The 17,011-nt window shown below is 41.9% G+C and overlaps 1 protein-coding gene across 3 annotated transcripts in view; it reads left to right on the forward strand.

Annotated features, from left to right (window-relative positions):
- The window catches only part of rcbtb2 (regulator of chromosome condensation (RCC1) and BTB (POZ) domain containing protein 2), a 34,445-nt gene extending 18,249 nt beyond the window's left edge, over window positions 1-16,196 (forward strand). The window contains exons 8-12 of one of the 3 annotated variants that reach the window (XM_084312764.1): window positions 28-218; window positions 8,675-8,801; window positions 11,534-11,673; window positions 12,121-12,255; window positions 13,428-16,196. In XM_084312764.1, the coding sequence (XP_084168890.1) occupies window positions 28-218; window positions 8,675-8,801; window positions 11,534-11,673; window positions 12,121-12,255; window positions 13,428-13,456 (622 nt within the window). In that variant the 3' untranslated portion in view covers window positions 13,457-16,196. Of the gene's footprint in view, window positions 1-27; window positions 219-8,674; window positions 8,802-11,533; window positions 11,674-12,120; window positions 12,256-13,397 lie in introns of all 3 variants that reach the window. The other 2 variants (XM_084312763.1, XM_084312765.1) reach the window with 2 other exon arrangements.
- The last annotated feature ends 815 nt before the right edge of the window (window positions 16,197-17,011 follow it).

Genomic DNA, 17,011 nt, shown 5'->3' on the forward strand with positions numbered 1-17,011 from the left:
GCTAATTACACCCCCCCCCCTTGCTAGAATGGTGGAGGTTGCCGCATGTCACACCAGCCACACGTCAGCTGCCAAGACCCAGAGCGGGCAGATCCTGATGTGGGGTCAGTGTCGAGGTCAAGCTGTGGCCTGTCCCCACCTCACCCACTTCGGGGGCACGGACGACGTGTTCGCCTGCTTCGCTACGCCCGCCGTCACATGGCACCTCCTCGCCGTGGGTAAGAGAGAGTCGTTTGTCTGTCCCGTCACTTCGTTTGATTCCGAGCCCTGCAACAGTTCAAATTATTGTTGGTAATTAAGGGATTAACGGCCGCCGGCTGTGGGACGGTTATGTCGATTTAACCACGGCCATCCAAATTGGGGCAAAATATTAGCCTGGCTTCTCTGGGCGTTGTTTTGAAAAGTTTTAACAGGACAAGTAGAAGTCGGGCTTTCTGTCTGTAAGGTTATAGGACATTTGTCAAGATCTTCTATGAGTAATGTCTGAGGGACCTGTCGATGAAAAGCATTGAGATGCTGTATAAAGTTACTGTTTGATACCTGGCTACAATGTATCCAAGAGAACAGAACAGAAAGATCCCAAAGCGTATTGCCAGGCAATAGTTAGACGACAGCTTTCTCCAGCAGTGACAGGGGGGGGCTCTAAAAGATGTTTAATATCTGGTGAAATGACGCATGCATTTCCTTATATAAACAAACGAACAATCCAAAGGAGGCGAACAGATGCAGAAATGGCCCAAAAATAAATGTTTATTATTTTTGTAAGGTGCTGATGGTGACAAAAGAAAAAAAAGCGCAAAAGACCATCGGTCTGTTTAGTCTATCATCGTCTCAAACTACCTTTTTCATTTAGGATTGTACGAATTCTCAAATGATTTACGAGCCACTCTTCCTTCCCATAAGCACACCGTGTGGAGCCTTAAGTGAATAGCACGCTTATGAAAAAGCTATTAACCAGCCCTTAAATGCCAGCGGGCTCATTGACTCTTAAACAGCTGTGTGACCGCTTCCTTTGCCTCCAACCCAGCTTTTAGTGCTAGAAAAACAACTGATAATTCCATTTCGTGCCAGCCAAATGGCCCGGAATATCCTGGGAGGCAGGCCAGGTGCACACACTTGAAAGGCTCGGCAAAGGTCGAAATGGCAACACTTCAAAAAGGAACGCGGCTTCCGCGCACCTTTTATCATTGCAAACTTTTTTAATGGGCTTGTCAGGCTTTTCAATCTTGCGTGACCTTCATCAAGATATACAAGGCCTTCAGATGCTCAGAGGTGGTGCTTGTATACCTGCCCATGTATTTGCCCCGATTGTACGTCCCTGATGAAGGTCATGCGTGTCCGCGAAGCCCCGACGGCGATAAAGTACGCTAGCTGAAAAGGAAATGCCAATCGGGGGGCTCCTTAAAGGATTAGCGTCGTTGTCTCGCTCTATATAGGTAAGCCGTAGCTTAAATTAATCATAGAACCAGGATGTTATAAAGATCAACACAACATTAATCTAAGATGCATGAATGTGGTTATTTTACAGTCTAAGGTCAAAGTAGTAAAGAGCACACCAGAAATGTTTGGATGCACTTTTTGGTTTCTTGGTTTTAAGTCATATAAGAGTTACGAGTGAACAATTCACATGTGGCTTCATCAGGTTCACTCTTCTTCTTCACTGGATCCACAAAGTCATCATGTGAAACCCATCATTTTCTCCAATGTCGCCAATGGACTGTAAACAGTTGTGATGTGGTGCTGGATAACTCATCTTGAACCGCGTTTCTTCCTGCTCTGGCCACCACATTGGCGTAGTAGCACTGCGGTGCGCAGGACACTCAAGATTTTCAACCATAATCCTGTCGTTCTGGTGCGACGAGGACGTGTAAACTCACCAGCGTGTCCTGCGTCTCGAGAACTCTGCCGCTCTCTGTACCCCGAGAGATTCCACCGGGTGACGTCACCCGGAAGAACCTCTTGAGACACCGAACGCGTTGGTGAGTTACATTCAGTTACATGTCAAATTATCACACATCCTACTCGTGACGGAACGATAGGATTATGGTTGAAAATTGGCGATGTGCCCCTTTAATTCGTCCTGGTTGTGACAAAGACTTTGGCGATGTGCCCCTTTTGGCGATGTGCCCCTTTTTCACAAAGTCTTTTTCACAACCAGGACTAATTAAAGAGGCACGTCGCCAATTTTCAACCATAATCCTATTGTTCTGTCACCATATTTTCTATGGTCTCTCCAAGACCTCCTGCATCGTGGTGTTTGGTTGTAAATGGGCTCGTTGGAAAGGCCAGAATCTCTAGTTTACAATCATACACCGTCTCCACCATCTCCCAACAGCCAAGGACCCACACAGCATGTACCTTATGCACCAGTGAAGTTGAAGAGATTCAGATTTGTAAACAAAAGCTGGATGCTGTAGGGTCTAAATCAGTGGTATCAAGACAACTCAGGAGCCATATTGACAAAAACACCCCGTTCCTCAACCAAAACAACATCAGGCGATTTACAAGCAATAATTAAGCATGATCATGTACTGCATGCTGTACCAGTACTAGGCTACTGAAATGTATTACTATTACCATGGCAACCATAACTATTGATACATATGGCAAAATCACAAGCAGTGTATAATTATTGTCATTAATGGTTTCCCCTGGCAATTCAAATGCCTCAGGTGTCCCTATAATAGCCTAGGCTACAGACAGCCCATCAGCACAAAGTCCATAATTGCAGCTATATTGTCTCTCCCCCTGGTTGTAGAGCAAGGGGGAGAGACAGAGAGAGGGGAGGCACACACACACACACAATCACACAGAGGGAGGGAGGGAGCTACAGATAGAGCGATACATACAGAGGGAGAGAGAGATAAGCTACAGAGAGAGAGGCACACATTCAGTTCTCCAGGTGATAGAACACGAGAATGACAGAGGGGAGAGAATGACAGAGGGGAGAGAGACACCACACACACAATCACACAGAGGGAAAGAGAGATAGAGAGAGACGCATACAGAGGAAGAAGGGGGGAGAGATAAGCTACAGAGAGAGGCACACACTCAGTTCTCCAGGTCATAGAACATGAAAATGACAGAGGGGATGACAGACACAGGGAGAGAAGGGGTGGGATAGATAAACGGAGACTAATACAGAGGGAGAGAGAGAGAGAGAGAACTTTAGGTTTACTGCTTCAGGAAAGTCGGTAGACCTCGCTACTGGACGTCGGGTGTTTTCACAAAGCAGACAAATGCAACTCATCTTTGAATGTCCTGTAACCTACTCTTCCTCGTACTTGTGTCTTAAATATGTCTTTATGCCATTTTAGCTTCACGTTAGTGTTCCACTGACGCAATGTGCGCAACCCAAAATCAATTGGTAGTTCGTTCAGAAGGGAGAGGAGAGGGGGTGTCGGGTTTTATAGTTGTAACTGGAAAATGGGAAATTAAGTTTTAATGGATTTTAATGTCCAATTGCCAAGCGTCAGGTCTTTGAAGGGATATTTCTCCCCAAGTGCACTTTAAAGATTTGTAAAGCCGTGAAACAATGACCTCTGGTCTAAAGCTTGGGTTGGAGTTGAGGAGAGGGGTTGCTATTGCTGGCCACAAACCTCAGGCTCTGCCAAGAGAGGTCTGGAGAAATTCATAGTATAATAAGTTATTATATAGCTATAATACATTTATTTATAATATAATGTGATGATATATATAGCAATAACATCATATATAGCTCAATCCATGCTGTTCCTCATATTAGTTTGGCTAGTTGGCCACAAGCCAATGCAAAGTCAATGGGGCCAGACCTGTCTGTATAAGCTGACTGAGGCTCACTAAAATCTACTACTTTGTGTGCATTGTGGAATAACTTCAGTCAGCGTGTACAGACAGTAGCTTGACTCCATTGACTTTGCATTAGTTTGTGGCCAACTAGCCAGACCTAGTTATGAGGAATAGCATGGATTGTGCTGAGAAAGGACTCTACCCATCAACAACATAATTTGTAAGTAGGAAATAGGGCTATGGTTGCTAAATCTGAACTAGTTTTGAACTATTATCATGGAGACAAAGTTTCAATCTCGAAGGATCTTCCTCTTAACTTGCAACGGCCCACATGTGGGCTCTCTTGAGGACGATTTGCCCACCTGCACTTTGGCGACCTCTAGTGGCTCGTCTGTGCATATATTTTAATACAATCTATATAACGAATTAAAGCCCCATTTGTTGCCTGTCGATAGCCCTTTCAGGTGACAAAATCTGTTCAGCGGTTCTCGAGTTACATGCCGATATGTGAGGCGTGCGCCGAAGTACACAGTGTTGTACAAATACAACACCGAATCCCGGGGCTCTAGCTCCATCAATCATTTGGCGATCTCGAAAATTATTGGACAGGGTTGTAGCCAATGAGTGTGGCTTTCCAAAGTCACGAGCGAAAACAGGAAGAGAAAAAACGCATTTCTGAACGGATTTTTATGAAATTTCTAAATGTACTACACAAGACTTCAGGCTATGGACCCAGGGTGTCATTTCAGCCATACCAATTTCTGGGGAAATGCTACTTCTGGACTACTAACTACTACAGAAAAATGTGACTAACAAGTCTTTCTACAACTCAAGTTCAGACCTATGTTACTCTATTTCATTAGCAATAAAAGTGAATTGTCTTTATTGTATCAGAAGCTTCAGAATGTCATCTTTTAAAAGAGACCAGGCTCATGCATGTGCTATAAGTATAAAGTAGTGTTTTGGTTTGCAAAAAATTTATGCAGTCCTCAAAAACGAAAACTAAAATGGCCAATTTTGGGGGCGCCTGTTAACTCATTCCCCCCCAACAATGAGTTTACTCGTTATTGGGCGCCATGCGTTGAACGCCAACAACGAGTAAACTCGTTATTTGTTCCGTTTTTCTTTTTTTCGATTTTAATATTCTATTCATTGTCACGGACCTGTATGTTGCCATTAACACTTTGAGTGCCAGCAACTCTATATGTTGTTAGTTCATGCCGACCGTTGAATGCCAGCAATTTTAGCGATTTGAATTCATATTTCATCAATCTAGCCTCACGTTAGTGCAGCAACCTCTCTCTGAGCTCCATTGGGAAAATACCGCCCCCTATCGTCTCTCCCTGTGTAACTGCACCCCATTGGATTAGACTTATGGGGGGGGGGGGGAATCCAGTTTCCTCATTTTACTTATCCGGCAAGCCATCCGAAGAGATCGAAGTGATTGCCGAGCCGGAAAACAGCGTGGAATACATATTTACAGTACCCAGCGCTGAATCAATAAACGCGATCGATATTTGGAATGGCGATCAGGAATTGGAATAATCTTTTTGGAGAACATCTGATCTGAGGTAAGGAATCTATTTTACCAGTCTTAGGATAATCGGATCTGTTTTCACAAAGATATCAGCATTTGCCCTGTGTGTGTGTGTGTGTGCTGATCAGGAAATGAGAGAATAGATTTTTCAGCTTGCTTCTCTAGCGTGCATAAGTACACATATACTATCGATAATCTAGCGTTTATTTGAAAACGATTAATAAATAGGCCAAAAAATTACAATTTTTTTTTTGTATTCCAGAATATTCCAGTAAATGCCGTTTATCACGGAATCTTTATATTTTCCTGAAACTTTCAAGAAAACAAGGGCGTTTCAAAAGGCTATAAAACGGAAATGAACCGATAAAAAAAAATTCGTTTCGACAATGTTGACTGCAAACGCCATAATTTAAGACATAGATTATGCGTTCACAACGCTATCATTGAAGTGGGTGCTGGCATTCAACCATGTTTTGACCATGTTCACCAGTGGCATCCAAAGTGTTAAAAGGCATACTGGGACCCCGAGGGTGCAGTACCGGCCAGATCCGGCTAGGTGGCAGTATCAAGAGTGCAGTAAACCCTGTTACATTTAAATCCCTCCGGTGCTAAATTTAGACTGAGCCGAGTAAATCGCTTCATCCGACCACTTCGAAACGCATCTGGCACACTCAATCCATAAGTTGTGCCAAATTATGTCCGGGACCAGATGGACACCAATACTGGAAATCGCAATCAGACAATTGGAATATTCTTTTTGGAATACCCCCGACCAAAGGTAAGGACTATCTGACATCAATTTCAGCTTGATCCAACAATGTTTTCATATCGATCCAGCTGATCAGCGTCTGTGTTCAACAAGAAAGCCGTTACTGGCCATCAAAGCATAAAACAACGACCCCCCCCCCCCCCCCCCTTTCATGCATTCATGATGAAACATAATACCTATTATATACATTTGATTTGGAAATAATAGCGTGTCCAGGCAAGAAACGCCAACGCTTATAGTAGAATACACGTAGCGCCCTATAAACCAGCTTTTCAGGAATTATCCCAGATCACTCCTAAACTATACTTATATTCACCACGGGATAACGCGCAAACGTATGCATGAAAATCTCTTTTTTGCATGTTCGCCAGAAGAAAGTCACTGTCAAATGACTATAGTATTGTCTCCATAGCTATACTATAGAATATCTGATATAGCTCTACAAACAAGGTGACTCACTCCTATCTTTAAAGCGTGGCATAGCTAGAACGGGACCAGGCTAATCCCTGGTGCTGAATGAGTTAAGAGGTTAAGGACCATAACAGACTTATTTACACGTCTCACCATTACCAGGCAGAGATTGTCCCCATCTTTAACAGATTTTGTCTTTACAGGTGTATAATAGAGGTCACCAATAGGCTGACCGTGGTCTTATCCAGATGGGGACCTATAACTGATAAATGATTGAGAATTATTACATTTTCAGAGCATTTCTATTTTTACTGGCGCAGCTTTTATAGCTTTTATGGCACTGGGTTTAGCGGCCCAGTTAAATTCACAGACAAATTGCATGTGTTGTAAATAATCGCACGTGATGCTACTCGCCCAATCAAATCTGTGCATTCCGTGTGAAAACTGGCAATAAATATTGTTGTACTTTCTTTATTTGATTTGACAGTCAGTTGTTGACTACAGTACATACAGACGTTGATTCAACTACTAGGCTACTTCAATATATACAGCTCTGAATCATAACGCAAGTCAGACATTATGATGTTCCGGACCTTTGCTTGATTGATTGATTGATTGAAAACTTTATTAACAGATTGCAGAATGGGTACAATACAGTACAGCTCAATACACACAATTGTTAAGGGGATGCAGACCAGAGAAAGACTTTCGTCTTGTTTACATCAGGGTCCCCCATTTTCAATTCATCAGGACATGTATGACATACATGACATACAGATAGACAGTACTGTTACATCTATACATTTATGACATACCAGATGTCATAAATGAGGAATCTATCTCTAACTGGACCTCTTTGAATACCCCCTGGTGTATGTATGTTTCAGTAGATCTCAGCCTACCTTTTTCACTGCCATTGATGCTGAAAAGGGTTGAAAATCTGCTCCATGAAACTTGAGTCACTAGGCATACTGTAGGTAGTTTACCCATGTCAAAATTACTGTTATTTATTTTTGCTAATGTTACTGTATTATTCTACTACAAGCTAGTAGAATTTGCGCAGCACCCAGGAGTTAATAACAAGCGCACCCAACTGAATGCTGAAGTGTGGCGCTTCTAGTAGAAGAGTGTAGCGGAAATAAAAATGACTCAGTGGTTTTCAGAAGGCTGAGTTACATATCATCTTTCAAACTACTTTCAAATATTTTCCACCCCTTTTTAAACATTAATAGCTATTTGAATGGCGTTCGTTTAGTAAGGTAAGCTTATATTAGCTAAAACACACACCATGTACACCTGCAAACACAACATCTGTTAAAAGACAGGTTCAATCTCCAGTAATGGCGAGAAGTAAAAATTAGATTAGGTATGGTCCTTTAAATAAGATCCATTGGGGTTGGAATGTTGTCTCCTCAATTCAAATAAAGTTTGGATAGTCGACCGTGTCCCCAAATTCCACTGGGAGATTTAATTTATTTAAAGTGCTAATCTCGAATTCATTTAAATAAAAGTCACTATCTTTCGCCAAATGAGGTAACACAATGGTGAACGAGCCTATGGCCCACTGATGAACGCCCTTGCCTATGCAGCATTACCAAGTATTATGAACTGGGTGTCTGTGGCGACATTCCTGTGAAAAGATCTTTCTTAAAATATGTAAAAAGGGTACTTAATAACAACCACAGGGGGAAAATGTACATGATGTGTACCTGATCCCAAAGGCTGTGAAAGCTCGACACAGACTGAGCTTCTTCCCTTCAGCCGCCAGGCTGATCAATGCCTCAGCCCCCCCCCCCCTCGGTACCCCCCCCCCCCACTTCACACTTCACTTTATATATATATATATATATGTATTTTATTTATTGATTAATCCCCCACTGCACTGTTTTCGTTTCTTGTCTGTGTTGGTGTTTGTTTACTGTGAAAAAAGAAAGAATGCATACACTGTATTGCTACAACAATTACCAATGTGTTTTACACAAATGGCTCAATAAAGGAATCTGAATCTGAATCTGAATCTGAATGTGTGTTCTGTTATACTCTCAATTAGGTGTAATGATGGATTCGAAGAGGCTAGATAGATGCACTGTTGCACTTGTTCAATGACAAACACTAGCATCATTTAGCATTAACAAATAAACACACTTTCTGTTTGTTTTGACAAAGTTGGCTTGATTTCTGTATGTCAGATGGCGATGACTACCTGACCGTGGCTCAGTCGTTGAAGAGGGAGTTTGACAGCCCAGAGATTTCAGACCTGAAGTTCTTGGTTGATGGAAAATGCATCCATGTTCACAAAGCCCTGCTCAAAATCAGGTACTGAATATTATGACCTTGACACACCGTGTACATCCATTTGGGAATTGGGAATGTTATGACAACCGGTGTTGTAGTCGAGTCACTAAATCTCAAGGTCGAGTCCCCAGTGTTCGAGTCCGAGTCACCAAAGAAGAGTCCGAGTCGAGTCCCCATTACCCTAGTCCGAGTCCAAGTCATCAAGGTTGAGTCCTCTCCACTCTGGCAGTCAAAGAGCTGACATACAAATAAAAAAGGTCTACATTAAACATAAATGACACAGCGGTCACTGTTTCAAAGGCAGTTTATTTACTTTGTGACACAATAGCCAAACAAATGCACTAGCCATCAATATCTTATGCCAAATGATTAGGGCCTATTACAAAAAAGAAAGTAAATAAATAAATAACTGTATTTATCAATTAACAAGTCAGAGTCCTCGTCTGCACCTTCCGAGTCCGAATGCAGTCAATAATCGAGTCCAAGTCCGAGTCATCAGTGCTCAAGTCCAAGTTGAGTCACGAGTCCTGAAAATCAATCCAGGACTTGAGTACTACAACACTGATGACAACAATAACATTCTAAAAGGACCAAAGTGTATTTCCTGTTGCAATGTTGGCTAATGCAATAACTGACAGGAAATACATTTGGCTCCAAACTATTCCCTAGCAAACAAATAATAAGTAATAAGTACATTTATAACTCTGGGACCACGATACCATCGCTCCTCCATGCTTTTACACCCATCTCAACTATCTTTTACCACCAACTGTCTTCCTACCCACGTCAGGGAATGTCATCTAGGTAGCCTTGCATTTTTACAGCACCAGTCAGACACTGTGGCTCTCTTGTCTTTCCTGTTAATGTCGTGAGGAAGCAGAGATGGTTTCCCCTTTTGTCTTTTTATAACACGGTTTGGACACATGATTTCCGCATTCTAGCTCTATTCCCCTCTGTGCTGTCGTGAGGAAGGAGTCAGACCGTCTGCAGTGCCGGTCACTCAGCGCACACGTCCAATGCACGCACATGTCTAATGCATGCACACATTAGCAACAGTGAAAATGCCTGTTTTGGCATATTCAAATTGTAATGGTGCTTTAGAAAAAACACATACACATAGAAGCACCTTTTTAAAAAAAAAAATGGCGATACATGTTGGCGACAAGAAAATAATATTATTGTTCCTGTGTACCTCAATGGTAGTTGGGAGTGCTTGGTGCTCTTAACACATTGGGTGCCACGCCCCTTCCAGGAAGTGCATAGGCTCATGCCACCCATTAAACCCATGTAATCGCTCACCTGGTTTGTAGAGCTAAATCTATATTCTATATTATAGCCATGGATTCAATACTATCATCTGTCATCTATAGTATATCATCTATATAGTCATCTGACACTGGGTTTCTTCCGGTCAAGATGCAAAAAAGAAAAAAAAATTCCATCCATACGTTCCCGTTTTATACCGTGGTGAATGAGTGTTATTTCGGAATGATCCGGGCCAATTCCTGAGAGGCTGGTTACAAGCCGCAGCGTGTATTATGGTAAATGCATTGGCGTTTTGTCCCTACACACGCTACTTTAAAAAAATCAAATGCATATAATCGGTATTATGTTCCATCATGAATGCAAGGGGGGGGTCGGGGGGGGGGGGGGGTAGTTTCTGATTATTCGAGCGTCAGTAACGGCATTCGCATTGAACACTAAAAACGGTTATCAGCCCGATCGCTATGAAAGCATTGCAGGATCAAGCTAGAATTGACGTCAAATCGCCCTTACCATTGGCCGGGAGTAATCCAAAAAGAATATTCCAATTCCTTGATCGCCATCTGGTAGATCCAATCCCCATTTGCTCGACGTTATAAACGACCATAACATACGGATCGGGGCATAGTTGACGGGCTTCGATGTAACCAGCAGAACTGTGCGCCTCCCCGAGAAGAGAAAATGAAATCAGAGACCTGGGGTCATCCCACAGACCTGGGGTCATCCCACAGCCCAGCATACATTGTTAGAAATGGTGCTCGATACCGCCGCCTGGTAGGATGCGGCTGGTACTGCACCTTCGGATTCCCACCATGCATTTTTCAGGCAACACACAGCTCCCTGAGATTGAATAGGATATTAAAATCGAAAAAAAGGAAAAACGATCCAGAAACGTGTTAACACGTGAATGGCACTCAACCGTTGGCCGTCAGAAACGTGTAAAACTAACATTGCTGGATTTAGGGGTTTGATTCCCACTGGGGCCACCCATACTGAAAGATAAGTCATTCCATTGTAAAGCGCTTTGTATAGCACTAGTACTAGAAAAGCATTATAGAACAATGCAGCCATTCATTGGCTATAATTGCACCGACTATAACGTATACCATGCCAATTAGGGTACCTTGTGTATACTGTGCCTGTGTAAACTGTTTACTTTACTTACTCATAGTATATATTCCGATTCTAATTCTTATTGCCCATATTTATTGTAACGTATAATATAACTGATTGTTTTTCTCTTTATTATAATTGTATTATTGCCTATATGTACGTATTTCTACTATTACCCTGCCCATACCTGTACCCCCCCCCCCCCTAGCCCATGCTGCTATGACGCCTGAATTTTCGCAAGGGGATCAGTAAAGGAATATCTTATCTTATCGCCCATCGACATTGCTTCAAGAACTATCCCACGGCCTGAAGACATTGTCAGTTCTACATGAATAAAAAAAACAATTCTTGAGATGGTCTCTTTCCTTCTGCTCCAGGTGTGAGCATTTCCGCACGCTGCTGAACGAAAGCGATGAGGAGTCCATCGAAGTCCACCAGTTCTCATACCTAGTCTACCGGGCCTTTCTGGAATACCTTTACACAGACACCATCAGCCTGCCACCAGAGGACGCCATTGGTAAGCCCAGCCTGGCGGGGTGGGACTGCATTCCCCTTGACATGGTAGTAATAATAGAAAACAAGTAAATGTGTGAAGTATCTACTATTCTATTCTCCCTGGTCTTTGACCAGAACTGAGCCTGCCTCCTAGGTCGTTACTTTTAGTCCTTTTATGCCTTATTTTGTATTCTACTGCACTTTTCTTTCTTTTATTCTTTTGTTTTTATTTCTATCTGAACCCCTGCACTTATTTGTATTTGCACTTTTTGCACTTTTATATTTAGTATGTTTTGTATATATATTTTCTTCTTTGCTCTATGTTTTATATGTGAAGCACTTTGGTACAGTCACAACAACTGTTGTAAATGTGCTATATAAATCAAATGTATTGATTGATTGATTGATTGATTGATTGATTGAAGGACTGAACACACTGACCCGTGCTGCATCTGTGTCTGCTGTGCAGGGTTACTAGACCTTGCCACGTACTACCGTGAGACGAGGCTGAAGAGGCTGTGTCAAGAGACCATCAAGAGGGGCATCTCGGAGGAGAACGCCATCAGTCTGCTCTCTGCCGCCGTCAAGTATGAGGCACGGGTGGGTAAGCCGAGAGAAGTCGCCCGCTGAACACTCGCAGCCTACACGGTCACAACACACACACACGGCCGTTTATTTAAACCTTCTGTTTTATAGCACACCGCAGAATTTACAGGAAGCAGAAATCATCCTCCCCAGTATCGTTGTTAAAGTATCCCCTTATGTTTTGAAGTATATGGAATGTTCCCAAAAAAACAGATGAGCCTCTGAGATGAGTTTTTTTTTTTTAACACTGATGGAGATAGTCTGTTTGTTTTAATTGGCGCTATGGTGGTGCCAGGGTGGAGGTTATGTTTTCGTCCCGTCTGTGCATTTGTATCTGTTATCATATCTTGAAAAGTAATGGCCGGATTACCACAACATTTGCTATGCACGTTTCTTTTTCAAATGGCTGCATCTCCTGATCCATTTGTCATACAGTCACACATTCTGCCATGAACATACATTCATGACCCCTAGAGGGAGATACATATTGATTTTGGTCGCCCCTTTCCTCTAATGCCACCAACAGGCCTGACTGAGAACGAGGCCTTGAAAAGTAACAGCCAAATTGCCATAACATTTGCTGTGCACATTCATGTTCACCCATGAGGAAGACATTAGATTTGTGTTCTCATGACCTTTCCTCTAGTGCTGCCATAAGGTCAAACTGAGAACAAGATAATGAAAGTAACGGCCAGATTGCCATAACATTTGTTTAGCCAGCTAGTTGTGTTGTCAAAAATATTTTCTATATATATTGATACTGAATATTTTACTCATTTGCAGCACTATTGATACTAGTTGCCTGTGCCTGCATTCTTCTTGCTACGACAGTGACACACATACTAGGTGCTGCCTGTCGGTGGGTGTTTTCTTTTCTTTTTTTATGTGGGTGATTATTGCCGTTAATCATTGACTGGAGTTCGTAGTACCCACTTTATTTATTTTTTAACCGTTTCATCACTGGGCACACTCACACGGCGGCCATTTTTCTCTTATGTCACGCTCGGGTTGGGTTCCTACAGGGTGGAAAGGAACCCAACCTGAGCACGACATAAGATCAAAATGGCCGCCATGTGTGAATAATAGTATGGTCAATGCTGACTGGGGCCGATATCACGAGCTGTTCCTACAAGTCAACGCAATCTCTGTTATACTCCCCAGCATTGACCAGCCAGCCCTCTTCATTTATAGGAGCTGGAGGAGTTCTGCTTCAAGTTTAGCGTCAACCACCTGACGGCCGTCACGCAGACGCAGGCTTTCGGAGAGATGGACCACGACCTGCTGAAGGACTTCATCAGTAAGGCCAGCCGCTACGGGGCCTTCAAGAATTGACGGCGGCGAGCGCACCCGCGTGAAAGGCGTTCGGACAACGGCAGCACGGAAAAAGAGGTCTGAAGAGCTCGGGACCTCGCGACCGCGCCTCATCACAGGTGATCTGGACACAGCGGATCCTCAGCATGTGTCCATCTCACTGTGACGGTTCAAATGCTGCTACTGGACCCAAACACACGGGGGTTACACCACAAAGGACAAGAGGGAAACACAGACAGACAGACAGGAAGAGAAACAACAAGCCACAGAAACAAAACTACATGACGATTCTACAATATTCCACTCCTGTCTGGGGCAGACATCTTGATAACTGACCAAATGCTCAATAACTGTGTGTGTGTAAGGATTGATTGGCTTTGATCAGGCTTAAACAGTCACAAGACTGGAGGGGGTGGGCGGTTGTATTGCTATTAACCACAACAAACGGGGGCTTCTACCATGAAAGCCTGGTCTGTGGGAGGTATGTCATGTCACACTGCCCTGTTTTTGTAATGTACAAAAGGGCAAATATTAGGGGTGTAACTATCTATAACTAATACAGAATTTTTAAGTTTGCATTGAAATGTAAAACTATATTGACAATTCTCCTTCTCTTCCCTAGATCTCTCTCTGTGTTTAGCTGGTGGTATGATGTGGATACTCCTCTTAGCATAATAATGTAAGGCTTTTCATTTTAAGACTTGGAAATGAAAATGTTATATAATCGTGACCTCAAAATTCAAATTTGTATTGAATCTAAAAACGTTGTTGATTGTTACACCCCTAGCAAATATTGTGCACTACCGCAGTGTGGCGCCCCAGTAGCACGAGGGAATAATAAAAACAGGCTTGTCGTGAGTCAAGCCTTCACATTGTGCTGCTTTTCATTCAAGCCTTCGCTCTCAAACTTTATGAATTGAGAACTAGTATTTTAGCGAGAAAAAAAAATGCAAGGAATGATTGACACCCTTTTTTTTTTATTATTGAAAATTATGATAATTTCTTTCGACCATGGATAGTCTCTCTTTTTTGTTAACATAAATCAGGATGTTTGATGCCAAGCAATAGAACATCTCAATAGCTAGCTGTCTGTTTTAGGGATGTGCAAAACTCAAAGAATTGCTTAATGTTTGCAAGTTGCAAAAAAAAAGAAAATTAATGTACACGTTAAAACATCAAGGTGGGCGAGGACTGGACCCTTTTCTATCATTTAGTATAGCCGCGTGATCGGAACTAAAACCATTTGTATTGAGCAAGTTAGCTTAAGGCAGCTACCATGAACCGGGCTGTAATAACATTAATGTATTGGGGCAAATACGTTTTCGCAGACTGAAAGATAAGAGTCTAAAGACTCTTGATGATGATATCAATACATTTCTAAGCCCAACCAGAGGTCTCTCTGTGATCTTACATCCACTGCATACAGCAGGTCTCTCTCTCTACTCTTTGAAACTGCAGGTTTCTTGTGGGGGGGAAATTTTTAGGTAAAGGATGTCTTTTTTTTGTCACTGCAGACCTGGTCATCAATTTGTAGTAACGGTATACATTGTAATGTTCATTAACTAGCCACAATATGAGTGTGTCCTCAAGTTTATAAAAGTGAAGTTTGGAACTACTACAATAGCTAGGCTATTCTAACACAGCTATTTTCTATTTTCATTCAGTGAAAAAAAGAAAAACGTGTTTAATTGAGATTTTCCTAAACGTTTAGTGCTTCCGTTTCTGTTTACACGTTTAACCATTTAGAAGCTACACTCCAACTATGTTTACTAGAGCCCGATTGATATATCAATTGGCCAATATTGGCTTATCACTGATATTTGATTGATTGATTACTTTATTAACATATTGCAGAATGGGTACAATACAGTACGATATCAACGTTTGTTACCGATATCCCACCATTCAATTAGCCGCCTTTAAAGGGCTCTAGCGGGCAAATTTTTTAAGCTAGCATGAAGATACTATCATACAAAATAAAATAAAAATCTTTAACTGGCAATCGAAACATTTAATTCACATTCAAATTGTGTGGGGGGAATCTAAAATGAAAGAAATTAATGACGTTTATTATTCTACAGAGCCTCCGCCTGCTGCTGCTCCTCTTTACAGCCAGGCTAATTTATGCTAGTCACATGCACAATTGGGCCCAATTAATTGGCTATCTGCCTTTTCCTGCTCCAAACTATTGGCCTTTAAAAAAGAAAATCCACTATTGGTCGACCTCTATCCCGACTGTGATGTTACACTGTAGATTGTGTAGAACAACTGCAACTAATTCTGTCTTTGCAGATTCGGTATGTTTACAAAAGTCTGATTCTTTTTGGTAGTTTTTGTTAATGGATTAGCAGCAGCATAACGTTACCTCTGGTGTCCGTGACCGTCTCCAACACCCCACCGCACCCCCCTTTCCCCAGCTGCCTGATCTGTGTAATTGCCAAGTGACCGTTCTGACTATACAGTAGATCCTCATTTGGAAAAGGGGCCACCAGGTCTTCTGACTTAGAGATCACATGAATCCGCATTAAATGCTTGTACTGTATATCCCTCTAAAAATGAATGTAGGAAAAAATGCGTTTACTACATTTTTAAGCCAATTGTTATAATTTTTTTTTCTCTCTTGAATATTTTAATAAATATTAAACGCTGTCTGTGCTTGTTATGTCATTTTGTATCGTGACTAGTTGTTGGCCATACCTCTTGATGGTAACATACCGGTAGGCCTACTGTAAGCCAACACCAAGATGTGGCTATGAATCATAGAGGGTATGAGATGACTTAAAGGAAACCAGGTTGACAGGTAGTCTCTCTTTTATCGCCTTCCATATTTTATTATGTAACAAGATTACTTGCCTACAATGCTCATGCATTAGGGAAGCATCAGGTTTCAAAGGGGCACTTCACAAAAAAAAAGAAAACAGATTTATTTTGCACATAATCTCTCATACATCCCAAAACTATTTTGCACACATACATTTTGTTTGACAGTTATTGAGAGTAAATTAGTTTGAACATGGCCACCGGTGATATCATCAGGGACATTGAATCCTTGTGCTGTGTTAATTACAGCTCCATGAAATGATGTGTAGATGAAACAATTGCAATACCTTGTCTTATAGGGACTGCTACCTTATTATTTAGTTGACTTGTATTTAACACAAGGATTCAGTGTCCTCGATGACATCACTGGGGCCATATACAAACCCATTTACTCTAAATAATGTGCGCCCAACTAAATTCATGTGTGCAAAAGAGTTTTTGGATGTGTGAGATTATGTGCAAAATAAATCAGCATTGTTTTTGGTGAAGTGCCCCTTGAAGCAAAAAGGGAGCAGTCTTATAATAATAAAAAAAGAAGTTACCGGTATATAAACCTATTCTGTAAGCCTGTGCATTTGTGCAAATATACACAGTGCTGTTGAAGGGTTTTAATACCCTTATCCTTATCTTGTGTGCAACCTTTC

This window comes from Notolepis coatsorum, assembly GCF_963971535.1.
Source record: "Notolepis coatsorum genome assembly, chromosome: 1".
In the NCBI taxonomy this organism is placed as follows: domain Eukaryota; kingdom Metazoa; phylum Chordata; class Actinopteri; order Aulopiformes; family Paralepididae; genus Notolepis; species Notolepis coatsorum.